Below are 24,814 nucleotides of genomic sequence, written 5' to 3'. Positions count from 1 at the left end.
GTTCAAATTATAGCCTCTCATCGGAAAATCTTAAGACAATATTTAGTTTTTAAATCTTCTTAAATGAAGAAGTTATGTCTTCTGCCCTTGATCTAGGAAAGTACTTTGAGGTTAGATGATTTCCTCTGTTCTCTAATATTGTTCCTTGAGGCAAAGCAGAGGTACCTTGTTTTTGCTTTAATTTAATGTGCCTGGAAACTGTATCCTAAAGGGTGTATGGTGAGTCCAGTACCTATTCCTGATAGTCCTAAAATTCAAGATGACTGCAAGGATCTCAGATTCTTTTAACATGTCCCCTAGTGACAGTATGCAGAGTTCCCCTTAGTCCACATTGAAGATGCAACTGAAATACTAACCCTGAAATTACAATCTTAACATCTATGAAATTTGTTAGAATAATATGAAGGGGAAGAAACAACACATTCAAGTAACTGCTAAAATATCTGAGTCTGGCTTAACAATCAGGTAGGTTTCAGCTTGCCCAGAAGCAGCTTCCTAGAGCTAAATTGATCAGGATTGCGAGGTCCCATTTGGATTCAGTGACAGAGAATGCAGCGAGTGTAATGCCCACTGTTTGGGGAAGAACCAGTGGCAACTGATAGTTGTCATCCCAGTCTAATCACTTACTGAGTCAGTTTTGAGTAAGTGTGGAAAGAGTGGGCTAACCAACGGCATTCATTCATGTGTTCATTTCTATGAAAATAGAGCAAAGTAATGTATTGAGTATCTTGGGGATAAGGACAGTGTAGATAGGATTGTCAAGATAGACATGGCAGTACAGGACCTGAAACTCTTCCAAGTTTAAATGTGTGGCTTTATTTATAAAGCCCAAAATTCTGTTAAAGGAGCTTCTCATAAAGACAGATAATTTTAAATACTAGTGAGGTAGTAAAAAATGTAAATGTATGTGTATATAAAGATCTTTGGGGTGACAAACAGTGGTGGTTATGGGTTACCCATTCTACCTCCCACGTTTCTCAGATGTCCCTTCAATGCTGCCCTCTTGCCAGTGCTGGGGAGGGAGTGTCTGCCTGTTGTCTGTCTGCCCCTTCGCTTTTCTCACTGAGTTTGGCACTCTAGTGCTGGCTGTGTCATTTGGACTGGTCAATGGGGTGACAGTCATGAAGAAGCTGTAAGCTGGTCCTTCTGCTCTGGGACACCGCTGCCCTCATTAGTGAACTCATCAGGGAAGGGGTGAGTCATTGGGCCCACCCGGACATCCAGTAACAAGTGGCCACTTTTTCTAGTTAAATCTGATAGTGTATTTGACCAAGTGACACAGAATCATTTATGATGCCTTTCAGAGAACGATATCATTATCAGTGATAATTCTAAATTTTCTTTCAACTGAGAGGTCACAATAAATGGTGTCTTCTACAAATTTAACCCTTTTCCAAAACAGGCAAGTCATGGTGAGATATTTCTCAGTGACCACTTTAGTGCTGGCAATCCCAATTTTCCTCCTGCTAACGTTTTGATCTCCATCATCAGTACAGCCATGAGTATTAGATTTCTTACTATTCAGGAAAATCTTTCATTAGACCTCTCTTAGCAGAGGTGCTGAAAACGTGATGCTTTCCTTCTTGTGAAAGTAATTCAGTTTTTGTTGCAGTTTACAGAGCTTGGTTTATATCTGGAAGGGGGCTTTTTAATGGTTGGAATTTCTAAATTATTTATATATACTCTGAAAATGGGAGCTAAAATTTTGCTTGTTAATCTTGAAAAACATAAAATATTTATAGATATTTGTTGTCCTTTTATGATCCAAACTTTTCTGATTAACATTTTTTGGCAGTATAACTAGAAGTAGAATATTAGATGGGCAATTACAAAAATAATTATTTTTAATATTTTAAAGAAAATAAGCATATTTATATTTTTTAATGTAGCCAGGTTTAGCTGAAATACATCTAACGTGAGTCATGGTTTTTTAGTGAAAGATTTTCAAAAAAATAATAGCAAATGGTATTTATTCCCACTTTCTTATACTTTCTATGCTCTTAAGTGTTGTTTATTCACATATCTATAATTTTTGTCCAGTCTAAACAAATTTAGGGTACCTTAATGAGCAAATGCATAATAAAGCTACTTGAAAATAGAAGTAGTAAACTAAGACCAAGGAGAGGAAAAAGAAGGAAGTGATAAGTGTCAGATATGATTATGGCTTCCTACCAATGAGGGCAAAAAGTAAAATATATTTTTGGAAAGGGAAGTACCTCTTAGTTTCTCGGGAGAGAAAAAAGTATTTTTCAAGGCACTGCAACCAGATGTCAAGAATAGTGTCTTCCGCAGCAGCTTTTACAGCAGGTACAGAAGGCATTCTTTCCTGTCTTTCTTGCACCAGTCCCTGACCCAAGGCAACAGCATAGGTGCACGCACAGTGAGAAGGACTCAGGAAGAGCCTTTTTGTCTCTAGCTGAAACAGTCTTTGGTGTTTGTACTGGTCAGGACTCTTGGTTGCAAGAAACAGAAACTCAGATCCCCCTAGCTTACTGGAACAAGGTAAATGAGGTTGATCTGACTTTAGGTGAGGCAGTATCCAGGCCTCAGAAAGTGTTGTTACGGCTCTTCTCCAGGTTTTTTTCTCCATCTTACCTCCATGGGGGCAAAGGCAGTCCAGGTGGCCAGGGCTGATGCGGTCCTGAGTGCTCCATGTCCCTGCTTTCACTCACCCATTACTAGTCCCCATCACGGATTGCAGTTGATGGGAGATCCCTGTCAAAAGGGCAAATAGCAGGTTCCAGAAGGAAGGGAGGACTCTCTTACAAATTAAGGGTCAGAGGCAGGCAAAATTCTGTTTAGGGAAAGGGAGTCAGATTTCATATTTTTATAAAAGCATGTTAAGGAGGCAGGGCAAAGAAACTCTTTGGTTTAAAAAATGATCTTGGGAAGTAAAATTCAGGAACATTTCAGAGCATTGTCGTGTCAGACTTGGAAGGTTTTTTGCCTTTCTATTTTTAACTTACCTCCTCCCTTCTAGTAAAACTGTCTGCTTTTGATTTGGGGGAAAAAAAAAGATTGAAAATTGTTGATAGTTTTGTTTTGCTCCGGTCAACTTGCCCCTGATACTGAAACATTTCACAGGTATTTTGCCTCTATTAGAAGCTAAACAACATGAACAATGACCAACAAAAATCTTAGGAATGGCTGTATTTTGAATCTATGGTAAATGGCTTATTTTTGATGCTAATGAAAGGTGGTAACATGACAAATGAAATTATATAGCAGCTGAACCACTAGAACACAAGTTGTGGGTTGTATATATTATTCTTACTACTTTATTATACTACTTATAAATTCAACAGACCCAGACCTTTCTATCTCATTTAAAATTCCAAGACGAAGCAGGTAGTTAAAATTTTTCTTATTCTAGTCTTCAGCTCTTTTCTGACTTTTCCACACAAGTTCTTGGCCTACTTATATTACCCTCTCGTTTTTACTGACCTAAAAGTATGATGAAATCTCCAAGTTAAATTTTCTCACCCTGGCATATTATAGTTTGTTCATTAACACCAAAGATGCAGTATGTTTAATAGAAAATAGTATGCTGTCAGAAAAACTGGCTTTAGGTTTTGGAAAGTGCTTTTACTACATAGTAAAACAAGTGGAAAGATTATAATCAAAGCATTTCCATCTTACTTGTAAACAGGGCAGTCTTCCACCGATGCCACATTAGACGACTTGGGAAAATTTACTGGATTCCATTCTAATGCAATTAGAGCTAATTTTGTTCTTTAAATGAATAAAAGGTCAGCCAGTAAATCTAGCTTATCTTGAGTCCAGACTTCAATAAATTGTTTTATTTAATTTGTTGTAAAAGATCTTATCCTTAATGGGTCTAGGTCTTATTAGTTCACTTAGGTTTTAAAATATTTATGACCACCTTTTTAGATATGATTTGAATGATAGTTAGAAAGTTTCTCTTTGCAGTGTTATCAAAGCCCAAGATCACTAATTGAGTGAATATAGGAAGGTACTTAAGATTTGTTATCTAGAAAAAGCTGATGTGAACTTCCAGAATTTAAATGTTCTTTAACCTGTGACAAGCAGAAATAATTTAGCTATATCATGGTAACCTTTGGATACTATCTGACTATAATTCCCCCTAAAGATCAAGCTACACACACATCTAGTATTTAAAAAGAATACATACCTACTGATGAAAACACTTAGGCACTCTTAATATTACTGACAATAACATCGAAAATGTAGATTCTTTGTTCTATTATTTCCTGTCATTTTATGGGGCTATGATATTAAAGTACTTAGGTAAAGACTTTAGAGGCGTAGTGTAATGTTTCTTCTCTATTCCCACTCCCACCTCTGGAGCTTATAGGATGGGTGGGTATTCATGTCCCCTCAGAACTTCTGTGAGTTTGGACGCTACAGCCTCTTTAAAATGTGGTTGCCAAATGTGGATTGAGGGATATGTCACATGTGGAACAGACTAGCCCTGCCTGTTTGGACTTACTCTTTCGGGTTCAAGCACAGTGTCTATCTCCACAGCTTTTCCTCGGGGCTCCATGTGGGGTACGCCCCCTTGCCCCTCTTCTGTGTCCCCTTCACCCCGCCTTCCCTGCCCTGCCCTCCCCAAAAGTCCTTACTTCCTCAGCACCTCTCCTTGGAACCTTCCTCGCCTTGCTTTTCCTCCCACCCTTCCTGGGGTCTGAGTCTCTGCCCTGGGCCCGCTCCCCCCACTCCCCTTGGGAAAGGCGATGGCGCTCCTCCCCCACCCATTCTCATTCCCCAGTGCTTACTCCTCACGCACGCTTGCTTCCACCTCTTCAGTCCTGAGCTCACTCCCTCTGGCTTCTGCCCTGGGAGCTCTGCTCTGATGGAAGTCAAGCAATGCACTGGCGAGCACGGGCAGCCTGGCCCAACACTCTTGTCCCACACACCCTTTTTGAAATGCTCCATTCCTTCGTTTTCTTGATTACACTTTTCTGAGTCTCTTGTTCTCATTGTTCCTACTGGTTTTCTCTTACAGACTCCTTCTTCTTCTCTTCTTGCCCTGGACCTACTCACTCTGCCTTTCTCCCTAGATTTTCCTCTTTGCTCTTCAGGGTCAGTTATGCAATGACTGACCAGTAGAATGGGGAGCTTTTGTGCATGTCAGAAAGCCAGACTGGACATCTGGAAAACTGGGCTATGAATGCCTCCCTAGCTCCATAATGGCTCAAGTGTAAGGGAAGAGAAAGACCCTGTCCTGGGATGTCTGCTCAGATTTCTCCCCCAGGATGCAGGCTAGTCTTCCTAGCTGCCTGGTGCACAGTTCTGACTGGATGGACCAGAGGCATTCTAAACTGGGCATTTCCAAAACTGGACTCACCATTACTCCTGCCAACCTAGCTCTGCTCTTTGTCTGTTGGCAGTGAGACCAGAGCCTTCATCTTCAGGCCATGTTCGTTTCTAGGGTAACTTGAAAGCAGACATGACTGACCAGTAGAATGGGGAGCTTTTGTGCATGTCAGAAAGCCAGACTGGACATCTGGAAAACTGGGCTATGAATGCCTCCCTAGCTCCATAATGGCTCAAGTGTAAGGGAAGAGAAAGACCCTGTCCTGGGATGTCTGCTCTGATCTCACCTGAACTCTCAGCATCGTACGGCTCCCAGGCGACAGCTGCACATGCTGTCTCCCTTCGCTTGGGTGGACACAGTGGTCAGCAGTACCAGGCCAGGAGTGACGTCTGCCCTTACACCCAGGCATCTGCTACAGGCCCTGAGCAAGGATGCCCGCAGCTAGGAAATGAAAAACTATTGAATACAATGAGAGATTTTGCTTCCTAGAGAGAACTTTTAAAGTCTTCCACTTTTCAAAGCAAGTACACTGCACATACCACCCTACCCCTGTCTCAGTTCTAAGCTCAGTTCTAAGCTCTCCTCTTGCAACTTAAACATTGCAGCTTTATCAGCCACGGGCATCGAAGTGTGATGCCCAAAGAGGAAACCATGGCCCACAGCCAGCTGATCCCCAGTCCCTGCCACTTGTACCCGCTTACATTTCTCATACCCTTACCCTCACCATTTTTGCTGCCACTGATTCCACGCTTACTCCCCCGGAGCAATCCATCTAGGGCCCTTTGAGCCCTTGTGGCTGCCTTACATGTTGTAGCAAAACCAAACTGCTTGCAGTTTCCCCTACAGAAAGGGATGTTCTCCCTTTTTCTTTTCTCAGGTCATCGTATCTGCATCAAATGCCCTCTGCCTCCCTGCCTCACACCAGAGACATATTCATCATCATCCTTTAAAGCTGTCATTTGTCCTTGGAAGAAGTAATCACAGCCGCCTTCCCATCCTGACCCCCAGCTAGCCATCCCTCTTACTGTTTTCATCCGCATCATCCCACTTGGTACACTTCATGTATCTGCTGTATCTGTCCTCCCGTGACCAGGAGTTCCTTGGAGATGGGGTACATGCCCCCTTCACCTTCTATCTCAACTGCCAGAGGAGGAGGCACAGTAGGCTGATGAGAAGTACTCACAGATTGTGCCAGCCTTTCAGCCGCTGAGCCAGAGAAGTGCTTCTCATGGAGCAGGCTTTCCTAGATTGGGAGTCAGCAGCGTGACAGAGTTTAACTCAGTGACTTTTCCAAAATGGCTGTCACATCGGGGGCAACTGTGTTTTTATCAAGTAAAAACCGCTTGAAGTAAGAAAAAGAAAGCTAAAGGATGCTGGGGAAACCCTACAAAAATGATAAGAAAAGCTATTTTTGCTATTCAAATCTTTTGTCAAAGATTACTTCTTCCTAACCATGGCCCTTGGTATTTTACTTAATTTTAGAAGTAGTTTGAATAACAAGATGTCAAAAATAAGTTGCTTAAAGGAATTGGAAGGTCCTCAGGTAGAGTGACTACATTTCCAAATCTGTCTTAAATAATATGTCAGTCATTCTATGGTCTGTGTAAAAGGGAAATGTGGATTTTTTTGACTTGTATTATCTTTATAATAACAGATGTACCACTCATATATGCTGAATAGATGAAAAATGACACCCCTCAGTTTGAAAACAAAATTACCAGAGTAGCTTTTCCCCCCAAAGTACACTGTCCATCTTTGGCTCTATCTGACATATGTAATTAGGATTTTCATAAACAAGGATTAAATAAGAATATCTGGGAGACAAAGTGTATAAAACTCTGGTCAGGACAATATAAACCTTCAATAAATGTTAGTTACATGTTTCTTTCTTTTAATGCTGACTAGACATTTGCTTTAAAGAGAAATACTTTTCACTACGATGTTACCTGTATTCTTTTGTGTCCTTTGGTAAAGTCCTTTGGTAAATGTACTGAAAGAAAGGATAATTTTCAAAACAAATTTTGAGCAGGCACTACTAAATATAGGAGTACTTGGCTTCGTTTCTTAAATCTTTTTTTTCTGATTATAAAAATAATGGTCGTCTTTTTTTTCTTTTTCCTTTTTTTAAGATAAACTGTTTAGAGATCTGTAGCTTCAAAAGTGAATGTTCCCCTAAATCCCACCATCCCAGTGATCACTGCTGGCTATTTGGTATGTGTTTCAGCGACTTGAAAAAAAAAAAAAAGATAGGATTATCTTACACATACAGTTCTACAATGTGTATGCCTCCTCCCCTTAACATCATAGAAATTTTCCCTGGGACTGTAGGACATGGTATTTTATTTTATTCTTGCATCATAATTTATTTATGTTTTCAGCCACCAATTTTGGACACATGAGTTGTCTCAGATTTTGCTATAACAAATAAACAACATCGTTTATTTAGATCTTGTTTTTTCAACTGCTGCTTGGTCAAAGATCATGAACATTTAAGATTTGTAAGAGATTATTATACCAAATAATCATCCAAAGGCCATTCCAATTAAAAATCCTACCAACAGTGAGAAAGAAATGATTGGCATACGTAAAACAGATTTAAGTCTGAAATTCTAAGAGATTCTGGGGAACTAATATTTTATATCTGTAGCTAGATCTGTTCTTCTCCCTCGAGGACCTGGGAGTTCATTTTATAGAAATCCTTTCTTCTTCAGGGGGAGCTTCTAATTTTGATTTAAGAACAGTTAAAGTGTTTACTCAGGCTGTTCCCAGGTATCTTCTGAAACATGTAGATCTGGGGGCTCTTCTCCATCTCAGGTAGACTTTTTTTGCCAGTGGTAACGTTATTCATGTAAAATCTAATACTGCAAGTAATTATTTTCTTTGAGATAACATTTGTGCCTGGTAGTTCGCATGTCAGATTAATCCGGGAAAGGGACCTGGTAAATATTGTGAATTTATTCAGATGTTCGTTAAGTATCCAATTTAAAACAGTTTTTAACGTGGTTGTGTTACTGCTGTCGAGGTTACCAGGTAGGCATGTTTCTTAAGTCTTTGTGGGTAGTACCTCCTCTTTTTGGAAGTGTCATAAATCCCTTGTGAATTTATAAGATGCTGCATTGTTTGTGCTCTGTACTTTTAAAAGTTTGTTTTTAAAAGTCATTATACAGGCTTTCTTCCAGGCATTTCACAGAGTATGTTGTGTCAAGCTTAGCCTTGTCTCAGGTATGGCAGAGGTGGCCTGTTATGAATTCAAGTACATTTTCTACCAGCTTAACAACCAAGAGGAAATAGGCCCAAAGTCCCAGAGAAGGATCTGGGCTTAGACCCTGTATGCTGTCTTGAAGTAGTGGTAAGGTAAAGCCTATGCAGACTACCTGGACTGTGCGTGGGAGAGCGGTCTGCAGGCAGAGAGGACACGGGTGCTGTATCTCAATAGGCAAACACAAAAGACATCCCTTCTATAATACAAATGTTTATAGTTTTCTACTTCTAGCTTGCTTAGGTCTTCTGGTATGCTGAATGTTAAAAGCCTCAAAATTTATATATAACTGACCCTTGAACAACATGATTTGAACTGCTGGGCCCACTTATATGTGGATTTTTTTCAATATATATATTGGAAAATTTTTTGGAGATTTGCAAAAATTTTAAAAACATTTTCTTTTCTCTGGCTTTATTGTGAGAATACAGTTACATGACTTACATATCATAAAAATACATGTAAACGACTGTGTATGTTATCAGTAAGGGTTCCAGTCAACAGTAGACTATCAGTAGTTAGGTTTTTGAAAAGTCAAAGAAGTTACCTGAGGATTTTTGGCTGCACAGGGATAGGCACCCCTAACCTCCACATTGTTCAAAGATCATCTGATTATAGTTATATGGTATTGTAAAATACCTATCTGCATCATTTATTTGTGAATCTCCCATAAATTTTCTTTGCTGTTCTAAATTTCCTATGGAATATAAAATTAGGCACCATGAAATTGCTTAGCTGTTTATTATTGGCTGGCTTGGAATTTCAGTTTATAGGAATCACTGGTAACATTAGCAAGCTTTTGAAGGAAGAGCGTTGAATTTCCCATACAGTACTTGTATACCATAGGTACTAAATTAAAGCTTGTTTGATGGAGACTACAGATTTCAAGTTACCTTACTATATGGGCATGTTTAAAAGCTGCCATCCTAGTTTCTGAGGTTGTAGTGTACCAATAATATTAACCCTGCAATGAATTGTATTCTCTAGCCATGTCTTTTATTATACCTCAGTGTAGGGTACAAAACCTTTTGACTCCAGGTGTAGATGATATTAACAGGGTGAAAATATTATTGGTCTACAATCCAAAGTTTGAAACATAATGCTCCTGGTGTATTTATATATATATAAGCTATGTTGTACAATACTTACCTGGTTTTCTTTCAGTATGTGCTGCATCTTTATTATATCATTCTAAAACTTACTACATTTAAAAGACCTTTAAAATTCCCTTTAGAATTTTATTTTTTCTAATAGACCTCTTTAAAATTAGGTATGTATTTTAAAAGGATTGTTTTCATTTTCATTTTAGATTAACTATTAGAGCACATCTAGCTAATATTGGATATTAACCTGCTTTTGAACATAGTTTTAATGTGTGTTATGACCCAATTGAAGAAATACTGATTTATCTATATATGAACATGGGAGTTCTACTAAAACACAGAGGAGCATTTAGAGTCATTAATACTGTTAGGCTCACTGGTTGTGAAATAAGATGAACAGAATGAGTAAATCACAATTTCAGGTGGCAAATGACCATGTTCCAATTTTCCCTCACCAAACCATTCAAAGACAAGTAAGGCAAATGTCTCATACTTTCTTATTGTTTTCATTGTTTCATTTATGTAGCTCATAATAAATCCAAGGTAATTTACATATGCCTAACATTTAGACCACTTTCAAAGTATGATGACAGGGTAAATTTTTAATTACCTCTACTTCTTTCTTCTTGCTTTTCCTGTATGAATTGTTTTTCTGTATGCACACATACACCTAGACATCAGTACAAGTGCTTTAAAATATTGTCATTATTTATTTTAAAGAAAAGAAACTAAAAGAAGAAAAATAGCTCCTAAATAAGGAATCAATTTTCAGATTGTCTGGCGTTTGGCAGTCTGCTCATTTGTGCTCCCTAATGTAAGCATCTGAAGTAAAACAGTTCAGAAATCAGCTGTCAGTCCCAAGGTCTCTGTCCCTGGGCCCATATCTGGCAGGAACAAAGGGAAGAGGAAGGAAAGCATCAGCAGGTGCTTTCAGAACGGCCATGCTGAGGTCAGACTCTTGGGAGTCAGATCCAGAACAGCCCCCACAAAAGTGAACATTGTCATTGGCTCATGTTCTTTCTTGACAGAACGCTCAGGCTGAGGTTTCTAATTGTCTTGCCCTGTAGGCCATTCTTGATGACAGAGGCTACAAGAAAGAATTTTGAGGAGACAAGGACCAGAATCTAAAGTAGCTCTTAACGCTCACTCTAAATTCTTATTCAGGCCTCTAAGTGTGCGGGAGCTGCGTGACCTTCTGTCCTTCCCTCTGTTTTTCTTTATCTCTCTGTCTTTTAGAATGATCTTAACTTTGACCATGACTCTGAAGTCAGTGAAATAATTTCAGAAGTCCTTTTCTGCCTCAGAGAAAATTTTAGAAACATTCATTTATTATATGTATATACTTTTTAAAGTATATGTATATATACAGTTTTTGCTTTAAACTCCCTTGGACACTTTTTTTTTAATGAATGTTATTATTCATGGAAGTTCTTTATATACTAAAGCAACCAAAATGATAGCTAATTAAATATTAATGTTTATTATGACTAATTTATTTTATTTGGCATGTGGAAAAATATATCTTTTTATGACATCTTATATTTTGCAGTTTATCAATTGGACATGTTTCTACAAACAAACTGCTAAAATCCTCTTCACTTTTATTTTGGAAGACCATTTTTATTATCAAAGATGTAAGATCAAACAATCTAAGAGGAGAATACTGCAACTCTCAGAAGTGCAATACATACTATATGTATAAGTGGAAAAACATTCATATATCTCAGGAGTATAGTGTGTTTGTGTGTGTATAAATAAAATATATAGAATCACTTATTTACTTTAACCCACAAAGATGAAAATAAATATGGGTGTGTATACGCTCTCTCTCTATAAAACATCCTATAAATATATATGATTTTTCCCATGCTAATTACAAAAGAAGACAAAAGTTCCTGCAAAGCGTGATGGTTTTTGGTGAAGACACATCTACTATTAACAAATTTTAATATATTTTAAAATAGTACTGTTGGACTTTCCAAACATGACTTCAGTAATGACTGAATTTTATAACACTCCAGTGAGATACAAATCTTACTCACAATCTTGTTCATTTTTCAAGTTCACTTAATATCATCTTACTGCTTTGAATATTTTCTGATAGCTTGAGACATTATTTAGTCCTAAAATGAATGAACAAATGAACGAATGTTTATCTTTTATGGTTAACTTGCAACTTTTGCATATTTTCATATAAAAGCATCTTTTATTAGATAATTACTTTTCTGTAGACTCCAGGCTCACGGACAAGTATTAAAAGTAAGTTCTCACTGAGTTGAATGTTCATTTCACTTGGCTTTGCATCTCCTTAGCAAGAGCACACTCTTAACTTTCTGCATAGGTGCAGAAGCCTTTCTGAAAACACAAAATCTTTTAGAAGTTTTGACTCCTAAGAGTGTAGTTTTTTAAAAGAACCGTGAGAGTGCCTTAGACTACTCCCTCATGGCTTTACATTTTTTAAATATTGATCTTCATTTAACAAGTATTAATCTTGATAATATGCATAATATAACTGTGTGGAAGGAGATACACTTGCGCAAATGGTAAATTTGAATCATGTTGGTTCCCTCAGGAACGTAAATGTAAATAATCACAGTAGAAGGTAGAAAGAATTACAGGCTAGAAGAGATGCATCTAAAATTGTTTAGATGTTCAAGGTGATTACTTCCAGCTAGGAAGCGTTAGCCTTGGAGGGAGCAGAGTTTGAGTAGAGACCAAAAAGGTGAGTAAAATTTGGAAATGGAGAAATGTGAAGAGGAAAAATAAAATCGAAGAAGTATTAAGGCAAATAACCAAAGTCCATTTTACTCTAAGAAATTTCAGTAATACTCTGTTGATATGGTAGCACATAAGTGCCCTAGCTTTATTGTGTTTTATGATCCTAAATCATTCTGGATAAAATGCATATCCAGCATTGTTAAAAAAAGCTTTTATTACTAACATTTTCAAAAATAGAAGAATAAAATAATAAACTTTCATATATCCATCACCTAATAGATTTAAGTTGTCAAAATGTTGCCACATTTGCTTGATCTGATCCTTTTCTTTTTTCCTGCCCAAGGCATTTCCTAGCAATCCAGGCCTGAGGACAGTTTACCTCTACACTTGTGCATCTCTTAGCACTGGGTTCTTTTCTTCATGCCATTATCGTAGTGAGCATTTTCCTTGCTATTAGCTGATACCTGGTCCATGTTCAGATTTTTCCATTTGTCTCAAAAATATCCTTCAACCACTGGTTTGTTTGAATCAAGATCCAAACCAGACTTAGGTATCTTAAGTAGCTTTTAATCTAGAGCTCCACTCTCCCACCCTCCTCCTCCCTTTTACCATACAATTCACTTGCTGCAGAAACCGTATCATTTGTCCAGGGGAATGTATGCCTTACTTTCTGGATTTCTCTGTTTATTTCCCTGTAGTGTTATTTAAATTGTTGTTTTATCCCTGTAACAGGCGTTTAGCTCTAAAGACTTACAGCTCTGAAGATCTGATTAGGTTCAAGTCCAGTTTTCTTTTGGCGCGGGTCTTTGCTGCTTTGCATTTCCTGCTGCACGCTGTGAACCTGTAATGTCCACTTACTGACACTCAGTGGTGCTGATCACTATTTTGTTAGGAGTTGTGAAATGGTAGGCCTTTAAAAACCTGGTCATTCCTCTCACATTTACCAGCTGAAATCCTTCTGTAAAGGCAAAAAATTTTCCTTCATCAAGTAGGGCACTTCGGTTACTCTGAAATGCAGTTCCTACAGGATGGACAGGATAAATGCTTAATTGTGTCATTTTACTTGGCTTGGGTGTGAGGAGTTGATGTTATAGTAGTAGCTTGTAGTAGCTGAGTTTTCGTTTTAGAAAGATTTCACCCCTCTCGCCCTGCCTCCCTCCCTTTATTCCTCTCTCCAACTCTCCCCTCATGCTGTCAACTACTTCATATTGTCTCTGGATTTTAACATAACCCATGTACCTCTGATGGTTTTCTTACTCTCTGGTACAAAGCGTTCTGGGTTTATCTCATGTATTTCCTGCACAGACCTGGATTTAGTCCTACCCTCATCAGTTCCTTTTTGTGGGGAAGGGTTTTCAGAATTAGTCTGGTACTAGCAGTGCGTTGCTACTGAGATGTCTGTTGCTTCTAGGTTGTTACAAGGGACAGAGTTAGGAAATAGGTATTTTTGAAGAGAAATATGTTAGGAGTTTATACTGTTGTTTCCAACTGAGATTTAACATTACTGTTGTTTCTTTGAATTTATTCTACATTTTTTCTTTTGCATTAGAAATCTTGATTCTTAAAAGCATCATCATAATTACTTGTTTTATTCTAACTACATAAAGTAATACCCTTTATTAATGATTACTATAAGTAATGTAATTATTACTGTTATTAATAAAACTATTGAATGAAGTTAAAGATTAAGATGTCTTTCAATCTGTTTGTTCTTTAAGTAAATCCACTATGGTTGTATTTCCAAAATGCTGCCCTCGGAGACACCTGAAATTTTTTTTTTCTGTGTGTGTGTTTGTGTTACCAACATGATACATTATACATTGAGGTTCATTCATTTCCATTTATTTTCAATTTATAGGCAATTTTATCAATTTAATTTTCTGAATATGTGAAGCATTTACTTGACTCCAAAGATAAAACTGTGTGATAAGCTCTATCCAGAAAAGTATGGCTTTCATCCTTTCCCTACCAGTACCTTCCTTACTGTATAAGTTACTGTTATTGTTTCTTTTTGTTGTTGTTCTAGTATATCATTTTTGAATATGAGGAAATACATGTCATTTATTATTTACTTGCTTGTTATTGCCATTTAGGATATTTTACAGATTTTGAACATTACACAGCCCAAGTGTAATCATTTGGGTATCTCCTTTGGAAGTGAAGATTCTACAATGGCTGTATTTTCCTCTAATTACTTCATGTAGACTGTTTCATTTTCAAATAGGTCATTGCTGAATTAAAAGATAAAATGTTTCCTATTTGATATGTACTTTGGCTAGGACAAGATAAACTCTCCATTTTATGAGATGATATAAATACTCAAGAGACAGGCCATGAATGAGCTTGAGGAATTACATCCATTTACAGTTGTGTTAATTATATGAATGCTGGAAGTTAAACTGTGAGAATCAAGCAAGAAGAGTAAGAATGATTGATTTGAAGAATCAACATAAAACCGTCTCATAATTGTCTTTGGGTATTTGTTCCTTTTGACCAAATGCGAACTATGGAAAGGACTATGTTGCAACTTGGCGTTTTAAGTACTGATACTCTAAAATATAGTTTCTCCTAAATTCTGAATATTTATTTATATACCTAAATGAGATAAATTCTTTGGTATATTTTCTATTTCCACATAACAAATGATCCTAAAACTTAGGAGCTTAAAGCAATAAACATTTATTACTTACTAGTTTCCTGTGGGTCAGGAATTTGGGGGGTTCTGATTCAGCTCTCCTGTCATGCTGCTGCCAGGGCTACAGTCATTGGAAGGCCTCACCAAGGCTAGAAAACCTGCATGAGCTCACGACCAGGGCTGTTGGCAGGAGGCCTCCATCACTGGTCACATGGTCTCTTCCTGAGGCAGCTTCAGGGCCTCAATTTAGAGAAGCTTTTCCAGAGCGAGTGATCCACACTACAGCAAAGCAGAAGCTGCAGTGTCTCTTAGGACCTGGCTTAGATTCACACACTGTTGTTGTCCCAGTTTCCTGTTAGCTGTACAGGTCAGCCCACTGCTCTTGGACTAGGAGGCTGGTGACTCCACTGGGGTTTAGTATTTCTGGGACTTTTAAAATAAAAGTAAGAAAGCAAAACTATAAGTTTTATGTAACCACTGACCCAACAATGCAGTTCTATAATAATATTATAGTGAAATATTATAGGTATACAATATAGTGATCTTTGTTGTAAGGAGAGGTTAGTTTAAAATGCACATGGTAATCTGTTTCATATGGTAGTTTAAAAGGCACATGGTTTTTCTGAGATTGCTTAAAATTTTAAATCTGGAGAAGAAAAGTGAGTTGTGGTTTAAGGAATATATTTTTGTTTTATCCAAGAGGTTTTTCTCCTAAACATTGAAGAACTTCCCTTCAGCTTTAGAAAGCTTATGTAAAACTCATGGAGATGATCACAAGTTTTACCTATGACAGCATTTGTTACCACTGTAAAATGGCCGTTCACTTTTAAAGGTAAATAAGTAAGCCATTGTGAGGGAATTTTTGAACTTCGTGTGCAGTTTGGTAGCCAGTTATTCAGACTTTGATAATTCAGATTACTGGCTTCATAATGTTTGCACACAATAGCTAAGTAATGAGGATCATTAAGCTCCCTCTGCACATGATCCAAACTGTGTTTGCCTCTAACCTGGGAGGCTCCATGTGGCTGCAGAGGTGAGGACTGGCTCTTTATTGACTTGTCAAGCTGTGAGTTTGCATTACAGGCCAAGTAGCTCATGACCCACTCCATTTATTTCACTGTTTTGTGGTGGGGAAACAGGTAAAGAAATCCTGCTGAAAATCCCTCCTTCTGCACGTTTTTATGAATTATGCCAGTGTTTATAGCAGTGAGAGCATCCTGATCAAATCCTCCAAAAGATGTAATGTTAGCAGCGTGGAGCCATTGCGGGATGCAGCTGCAGGCGATGTTGGTTACTCTGCCAGGCATTGCTTTTTCAACACAAAGCACTGGAGGAGAACTTACTATGCAATTAAAATAGGAGGGAGAAGTAGTCATTCACGGAGAAAAAGATGGAGATGCAAAGCACCGTTTAGAAGTATGAAACAAAAAAGCTTGGCGACGCAGGCCAGTAGGAATCCAGAATTGTATTTACAGTGATCAGCTAGGTTAAGTGATGACAGTTTATCTCACAAGAGATGAGAAATTATATCCATGTTATACTGTTTATATATATTGCCATAATGTTCAAAATTGAAGAGATAATAATAGAATTGTTCTTAAAAGTGTGTGTCCAGTTACCATAAAAGTAGCTTAGCAACTAAAATCAAAACCAACTTTCAAACCCTAATGAATCTTCTCATGAAAGTCAAGAGTTAGGAAAAACAAGTCACTTTAGTGCCTATGGAATACCAATCTAATCTCTTGGAAACAGAAAATTAGGACGTATTTGTCTTTTGTCTCAGCAACTTTGATGTTTTTCCTTTTGCTACTCAGAAAATTTAAATGATATTTTATATATATATACTTTATATAATAAAATATATGTAGTTTTATTTATATAAAAAGTAATTGAATTGAATTGGGGGGAAATATTAGGCATTCAAGAAGGGTTATTTTTATTATGAGTTACTTTAATGACTTTTTTTTGTCTTTCATCAAATTTTGTCTTTTGCCTTTGCTTATAATATTTTATGATATTCAGCTTAAGAATATTTAAAATTTAAGCACAATCAAGTCAATATTTCCTTTTGTTTTCTATGTTTGGTGAGATACTTAGAAAAATCTTCCCCTACCCTAAGATTAAAAACATGTTTACCTTTCTAGTTATTTTTATGGTTTTATGTTTCTTTTAACAAACCTTTAATCCCTTTAGAACTTTCGGTTTGTGACAAACCTGTAGTTTAAGTCTTCTCCAAATTAACTAAACCATCCTACAACTCATAATAAAAGTAGTTCTCAATTTCATATGATCATTGATATGGTTTCAGATTGCACACTACAACTAACTTTTAAAGAGCTACCACTTGTTGCATTTTGGTGCAATAACGTAGGACTTCACAATTATCTGTAAAGGCCATAAAAATATTCCTCCCTTTTCCCATTACATATGTGTATGTTAAGGAAATTTGCAAAACTATTAAACAGTGCTCGTCTTCTCACAAGATTAGTTTCGTCTTGGAAAAATATACCTATTTTTCATTTTTTAAAAAAGTGTTATCTGTTAATGTGTAATTGACATTACTGTTACTTTTAAATAAATTACTAAATAATTATTTTTTAATTTCTCAGTTCCAGTTTTTCTTGGTAAATATTGGCAGATGTAATGCACATAAACAAAAGTTCTTTGGGTTTCCCAACAATTTTTGAGAATGTAAAAGGGTCCCTAGGACCAAAAAAATTGAGAATTGCTACTTAAGAATTTCTTTTAGTAAAGGTCCACTGGTGGCAAATCCTTAGAGTTTGCTTGTCTGAAAATGTCTTTATTTTCTCCTTATTCTTGAAAAATGTTCTCCAAGACAAAATTCAGTTTTCTTCACAGTGAAGATATTATCCCACTGTCTTCCGTATTTCATCATTGCTATTGAGAAATCAGCTGTCATCTGTTTTTTGCTTGAATGTAATTGTTCTTTTTTCCTCTGGCTGCTTTCCAGACTCTCTTCTTTGTGATGTTTTATAGTTTCACACTGATGTGCCTAGTTGTAGATTTCTGTTTGTTTATCTTACCTGAGATTTGTTTGGCTTCTTAACTCTGTGGATTGATATCTTTCACCAGTTCTCTAAAAGCCTCAGATATTCTTTTTTAACATTTTGCCTCTGTTCCATTCTCTCTCTAGAATTACAATTAAGCATGTATTAATTAGACCTTTCATTGTACTCCGTTTGCCTCTCCAAGATACATTCTAGGTAGTTTCTCCTCTCCTGTTACTCAGTTTATAGTTCTATCCACTTAGTTTCAAATTTCAGTTACTGTATCTTTTGTTTCTGGAATTTCTGCTTGTTTCTTTTCAAATCTGCTAGGTCATTCTTTATAACCTCGTATGACCTGCAGATAATTTCAAGCTTTTACAAACATTGTAAACAGAGCTCTGCTTGTTAGTTGGCAACATCACCAGGAAAGGAGTGAGAGTTTGTTTTCCTCCCAGGGAGCCACATCTCCCTCTGCTCCTAATGTTTCTCCCCAGCCATGACCCTGGTTAAGTTCAGAGGTGAATTGGTGAAGGCCTTTGAACTCTGAGGTCTGTAGCTATCTCTGGGCTCTCCAAAAAATATTTTGCTACTAGAAGAAGAAAGTTGTCCTGTGATTATGTTTCTAAATATTCGATTTGATTCACTCTCCTGTTTTAACTTTTCCTTTCCTCTCTTTTGTTGACAGTGTCATCAGCAAAGTGGTCCCAGCCCCCGAGGCTAAGCCAACTCCTTCTCTGAATAGACCCAGGACCCCTCCGCCTGCACCAGTTCCACCCCCTGTACCTGTGCATGTCACGCCTGCCCCGGTGCCTTTGCCACTTCTCACACAGTCTGCTGCATCCCCTGCTTTGATGCCATCCCCATCCCCCGCCATCTCTGGGGCTGGAAGTTCTAAAGCACCTGTCCGGAGTGTAGTAACGGAAACTGTCAGCACTTATGTGGTATGCTGTATTTTATTTTTGTAGTAGTTAAAAAAAAGTCACTTGAGAGCTCACTTTTTTATCATGAAAACATTTTCAATTAAAAAACAGTGTCATGTGTATCATTACTGAATATCAGAGGTAGTTCTTTATGACTGGGAAGTTATTTTCATTGCATTTTCAAGCTTTTGGCTGAAAAGTATTGTATTACAGTATTTGCATATATAATCTCTATAAGTAATGTCAAAGCATTGTTTTTCCTTTGTATTGCTTTGGAGTATGACCATAAACATATATACAGCAACATCAATGTATATGTATAGAGATGAATAGTGATATTTAAATTGTAGTTGAATTTCTTGATGAAGCAATTCAGTTACTCACTTAGGGTATAATATACATAATGTACGCAGATCTTATAGACCAGCTGCTGTTTCTGAGTAACAGCACTAATTATGGTATTTCATTGGTTAAGCTCCAGAATATACCAGGGCTTACATGTTAAACAGAAAGGAGACTTCAGTCTTCCTGAACATCCAGGCATATCTCCAAGTGGAAACTCACCTCATTAAATGAGTCCACATTGTTTCAGGAGACAGTGTTCATGTGTCTTAATAATTTCAGGTCTTACTCAACCCTTGGTTTCAGCCTAGTAGAGAAATATGTATATAAATGTGTTCTGTGGGCACTGTACAATGAGAAACACACAACAAAAAGATTGTAAGCACACAGTGTCCTGACATTGCTGTGACCACCAAATACTCACACTGATCCATCAGCCTGGTGATGGCATGGATCTTCCTGAATAGATATGATTGGAAAGTGGCAGGGTAGGACTCATGATAGTTGTTATATATTGTACAAATATTGCATTTTTTTAAAGGCATTTTGGAAAGGAAATTTCAATAAATCACTGAATATTTGAGATGCTTAATGTACAAAAGATAAGATCTCAAAAGTGTTGAGAAAGGATATAAAGACATGAAAAATTAACAGAAAAACATTAAATTGGCAATTCAGTACAAAAATAGATGTGATACAGAAATCTGTGATTATCAAAATGGTCCATTTAAGGACCAATTGCTGTAGGTGTTTGAGGCCACATCAGCACAAATAGTTCTGATTCCCCAGTGGATTTTGAGCAACTCCCTGGAGATGGGTCAGATTTGCATAGACGTTGTGGATGAAAAGCCTTCTGTCTCCTAAAAGACACTTTGTAGACAGAGGACAAATTGTGTGATTTTGGGGACACACAGGCTACAGAGAAAAAGGCTGATTTTTGTCACTGCCTAATAGTGTGACTTTGAAAGTGTACCTTACATTCCCTTACTCCAGTTTCCCTGTTCTTAACCTATCTTGTTTGAGGATGATTAAGCAAAGGAAGATTTTTTAACGAACTTAGTGAAGTGTTGGGGTTAGTTGTTAGGTTGCTATGGCAAATTTCTCATGTAACAGAGAGTCATGGCCTTCTCATTTCAAGAACATTCAGCCAGCAGCAGGACTGGCTGTAAATGGCAGCTTCAGGGCATGGGATACTGGCACAGGCTTACCTCTGGGCAGCTGGCACATGGTAACTGCTGGTTTGCTCCCCTTGAAATCAGAGAGGGCTAAGTTAGAGATGGAGCTGCTCACAGATTTCTTTAGGAAGCTTGCATATTAGCATAGTTCACCTTTGCAGAAACTTTTTCAAAAATGGTAGGCCTTAAAATAGCACATCAGTACAATGAAATATATATGCCTCCAAACACCTGCCCCACACAAAGAGAGCCATTTCTTTTCTACATATCTAGTCAGTGTTGTATTTGAAAGTATAAGAAGAGACTGTACCTTGCAAAATAAACTGAATGAAGTTATAGGCTATGTTACTGAAAAATTTCAAAAATTAGCTTTTCAGCATCGCTGAATTTGAATGCCCGTCAGAAAACTGTTTCTTCTAAATTGGACTCATTAAAGTGGAATTTGAGGGAGTGCAATTAGGTTGCTTCTTACTTGAAACTGCATGTTAAGTGAAGAACCCTCCAGAGCACACTAGTGTGGCACAATAGTGTGCAAATTCCTGGCTCTTTGGCCTCCCACATCCCTTACTTCATTTGCCCTTTAGTTGATTGTACTTTACTGAAAATGTCATAAAGGGAATGGAAAGTTACTTAGTAACAGCTCTTTCATATCCTTGATCTTATCAGCTGGTTCAGGAGAAGGGCTTGGCTAATAAGTAATAAGGTGATGCCTGCACATGTGGCTGTGTATTAATTCCATGCTTATGACTATGGCTTGAGAAAACTACAGATAGCTGAGCAAATTTCAAAATATCAACTGTTACTGCTGTAGAGACCATAATCATTAAGAACGCAGGTGTTTACAGTTACTTTTTTAAAGGTGGCTATAAGTCATAATGTTCACAGAACTGATTATAAAATCAGTTGTTCTTATGACTTAGAAAAGAGAGTTTAAATATTCCCTAGAAATGTTTTATCACTGAGCACTTTGTAGCACTTTTCCTTTTCACATGATCATGGCTTTAATAAATTGTTAACTACCATTTTTTGGTGGTTTGTCTGTTCATTAGATTCGCACTATAATCTTTCTTATCCTGCCCTCTTTTTGGTTCTTTTTCCCCATTCCATCTCTGGTTTTTCTCCCTCCCTGTTTAAAAACTTCAGATCCGAGATGAGTGGGGGAATCAGATCTGGATCTGTCCTGGATGCAACAAGCCAGATGATGGGAGTCCCATGATCGGCTGCGATGACTGTGATGACTGGTACCACTGGTGAGCCCTCTACCACACCCCTGCATGGTTCCCGGAGCAGTGTAACAAACAGCAAAGTGACGGAGCCAGTGATGGAGCCAGTAGAAGCAGTTCATGTCAATTACCAAAATCAGGAGTAGCTCCCAAATCTGAAGAAATAATACCAAGATTTATGTGATAATCTCATTTTATCTTTAAATATTAGATATAAAAAGGTAGAAACCCATTCAGTCATAGGATATATGATGTCTGTAAGATAAAAATAAAGCTGTTGTTCAGGAGAATGACACTATTTCTGGCTGAAAGGCTGAGTAAGCCAGTTAATTTCTCCAGTAGGGCTTGTAAAGGGGGCATCATGTGATGTCATAATCTACATGCTGAGGGTAACCCTACATAAAAGAGCCATTTGGCTGGGATTTCTGTAAATATGCCATAGACTTAAAAATGATTTAATTACTTAAAAACAGAGAAAAAGGATGTATATGTAATTTATTAAGTAAAATTTGTTCATTCACAATCTTTGTTTGACTGTTAGGCCCTGTGTTGGAATAATGGCAGCACCGCCAGAGGAAATGCAGTGGTTCTGCCCCAAGTGCGCCAACAAGAAAAAGGATAAGAAGCACAAGAAGCGAAAGCACCGGGCGCACTGACGCCCCCCATCGGGAGACAGCACAGGGACAGCGCACACCGCCAGCTCCTCTCCAGATGCCCTGGGTGGAGGTCGCACAGTTCCACCATCAGAGCCCTGTGGATAATGAACCTCGGCAAGTGGAGGGCAAGAGCACGCCATTCACCTGGGCTCCTGAGGCCGTCCGTCCGGTGGCCACGTGACCATGGACGGAAGAGAAGCTCAAGTCAAGGGGCGCGGGGACTGCTTGCCTCCAGTGTTCTATAACCAGTGACAAGTATTACTAATAAAAGGCCGAGTCGCCCCTTCTGATTTTCTCTATTCACTCCAGGGCCTTTCCATTAAGGTATTATATGAGAAGAAGATGTGTGAACTGCCTTGACTGTGATTTAAGGGTGATGTCATAAATCTGTATACACTTTTCAACCCCTTTCCCTCCTTGGTAAGATAATCATAAGAACATAACAGAAAACTCCAGTGGGAGTATTGGTAAATATTTTTGTGATGAGAATATCTGAAGCTTCCCCACACCCCGTTTTTAGTACTAACATGTAAAATGTTCAGGCTTTTGTGAAATACCTTATATTTTTTAAGAAAAAGGTTTCTATCATATCCTTTTTTCTTCTGTGCAGATTATTTTTGTTGACTCTCCCATGTTTTCTATCTCTGTTGCATTCTCGCTTTGCCCTTCTTTAAATTGCTGGCCTTCTTGTCACTGCTTGTACATTTCCTCAACTTGTATAAAAACTCTTCAGACTAGAATATCTCCCCTAATGTAAATAATAAATATTTATGAGTAGTTATTTTTTAAATTTTATGTGTTTAATTCTGCCTTTCTCTGAAATCCCCTGTGATTTCAGCCATGTCTGTAATTTCTGCTGTATGTAAGCAAAGAAGGCTAGAAAAAGAGCCATAGTTCAAAGTGATCTACCTTGAGCTGAACCTGTACAGTGTCCAAAACATTGTGGGGAAGAACCCTGGCAGTTGAGAAGAGAACAAGGCAATTTAAATCTATAGTTTATGATTTGAAATTGTTTTGTTACCTGTTTGATGTCTGTGAATTTCTTCGGCTTACTTTTATTAAAAGGATGTGTAGATTCCCTGAAAGTAAAAACAAAAAACAAAAAACGTATACTGCAGCATTCTGTGTTTATATTGCTTTATTTCTGCAAATCTGTTCATTGATATTGTGGTTTGAGGCTGAAATGAAGTATATAATGAATTTTTTTAAAACTCCTCAAATTTCAGGGTATCACAAAACTTTTATTATATTACTGTACTGCCCACTATTTATTATGTTATAGATGTCTGAGAGATGAACCAAATATTTTATTTTTAATGTAAAACATCAAATTTAACTTTATTAGCATATTTTAGCAACTTTGGAATAAATATGGACTTTTACTTGATTTTGAAAATAATCCCAATTTGGGCCAGTGTAATGGATATCTTGAATGCTAGAATATGGGCTTTGAACCTAATACAAATATATTAATAGAAATTGTAATTTTTAATGCCAAGTAAATTGATATTAGTATATGAATTAGTCATATTTTAAACATATTATGTGGTTAGAGAAATGAGGTTTTCTGCCAAGAATGTTAAATTGCAAATCAGTGGAAATGGAGTCAACCCTTTAAGAGTGCAGTATTTCATTGCCCTCCTTGTTCCAGAAGCCAAAATTTTTCTAACTCTACAAAGAGACAAAAGCATCTATGTTGAGATACATGTTTTTGTTTTCTTAATTTCAAGTCATCCTAAATACTTTATACAATATTTTCACATGCAAAAAAATATACCCATTAGTGCTTTTTGGAGAGGGATGGGGGTGGGGAAGTGCAAAATAAAGATTATTGGCTGTTTCATAGTTTGCTTCTCCATTTTCTTTATTTAGGATTTTGTTCCTTGAGACAAGGTCAGTTGCCTTGTCTGAGTGAGCCGAGCCGATCATGCTACTGACATAAGAATGGCAGACCCATTTATACCTCTACCCTAGTCCTGCTCTCTGGGAACCCCCAGCCCATAGCACATTGAAGAAATTTCAGTCAGTTGCTTGTCCCTTGCTATTTCACGTTGCTTTCCTGAATCCAGTTCATGATTTTATAAATGGCCTTTGCAATAATAAAACCAAAGAATCATTTTCAGGGGGCAGGATAGCTCAAGGCATTAGTAATGGTGTACAGACACTTTCACCTCTAGGTCAGTGAGTTGAATCCAGGCCAGGTCACTAGAGACCCAAAGTTGCTACCTTCTTCTGACTGTTATGTGACCTGAGTGAAAGGACTGGTGGTCTCAGTCTTCCCTAGACAGCTGTCCATACCACCCCAAGGAAGCTCAAGATCTGCAGAAAGAGATGTGGACTGGAAAATAAGACACCTGTGTTACAAAGCAAAGTTAGAAAGTTGGGCTCTTCATTCTCCATAAAGAAATACCGAAGAAGAGTAACCTACAAATGCCACAGACACCAGAAAGAGAATAGAGATTCACTCTCTTTCCTT

General features: G+C 37.6%; 1 protein-coding gene across 1 annotated transcript in view; it reads left to right on the top strand.

Moving 5' to 3' along the window:
• The window catches only part of TAF3 (TATA-box binding protein associated factor 3), a 174,841-nt gene extending 150,660 nt beyond the window's left edge, over positions 1-24,181 (top strand). The window contains exons 5-7 of the mRNA XM_037001315.2: positions 18,708-18,963; positions 21,603-21,709; positions 22,224-24,181. Of these exons, the coding sequence (XP_036857210.2) occupies positions 18,708-18,963; positions 21,603-21,709; positions 22,224-22,338 (478 nt within the window). The 3' untranslated portion in view covers positions 22,339-24,181. The remainder of the gene's footprint in view (positions 1-18,707; positions 18,964-21,602; positions 21,710-22,223) is intronic.
• The last annotated feature ends 633 nt before the right edge of the window (positions 24,182-24,814 follow it).

This window comes from Manis javanica, chromosome 2 (genome assembly GCF_040802235.1).
Source record: "Manis javanica isolate MJ-LG chromosome 2, MJ_LKY, whole genome shotgun sequence".
Lineage (NCBI taxonomy): Eukaryota > Metazoa > Chordata > Mammalia > Pholidota > Manidae > Manis > Manis javanica.
Note: the sequence above shows the minus strand (reverse complement) of the source record. Positions and strands in the feature narration are given on the sequence as shown.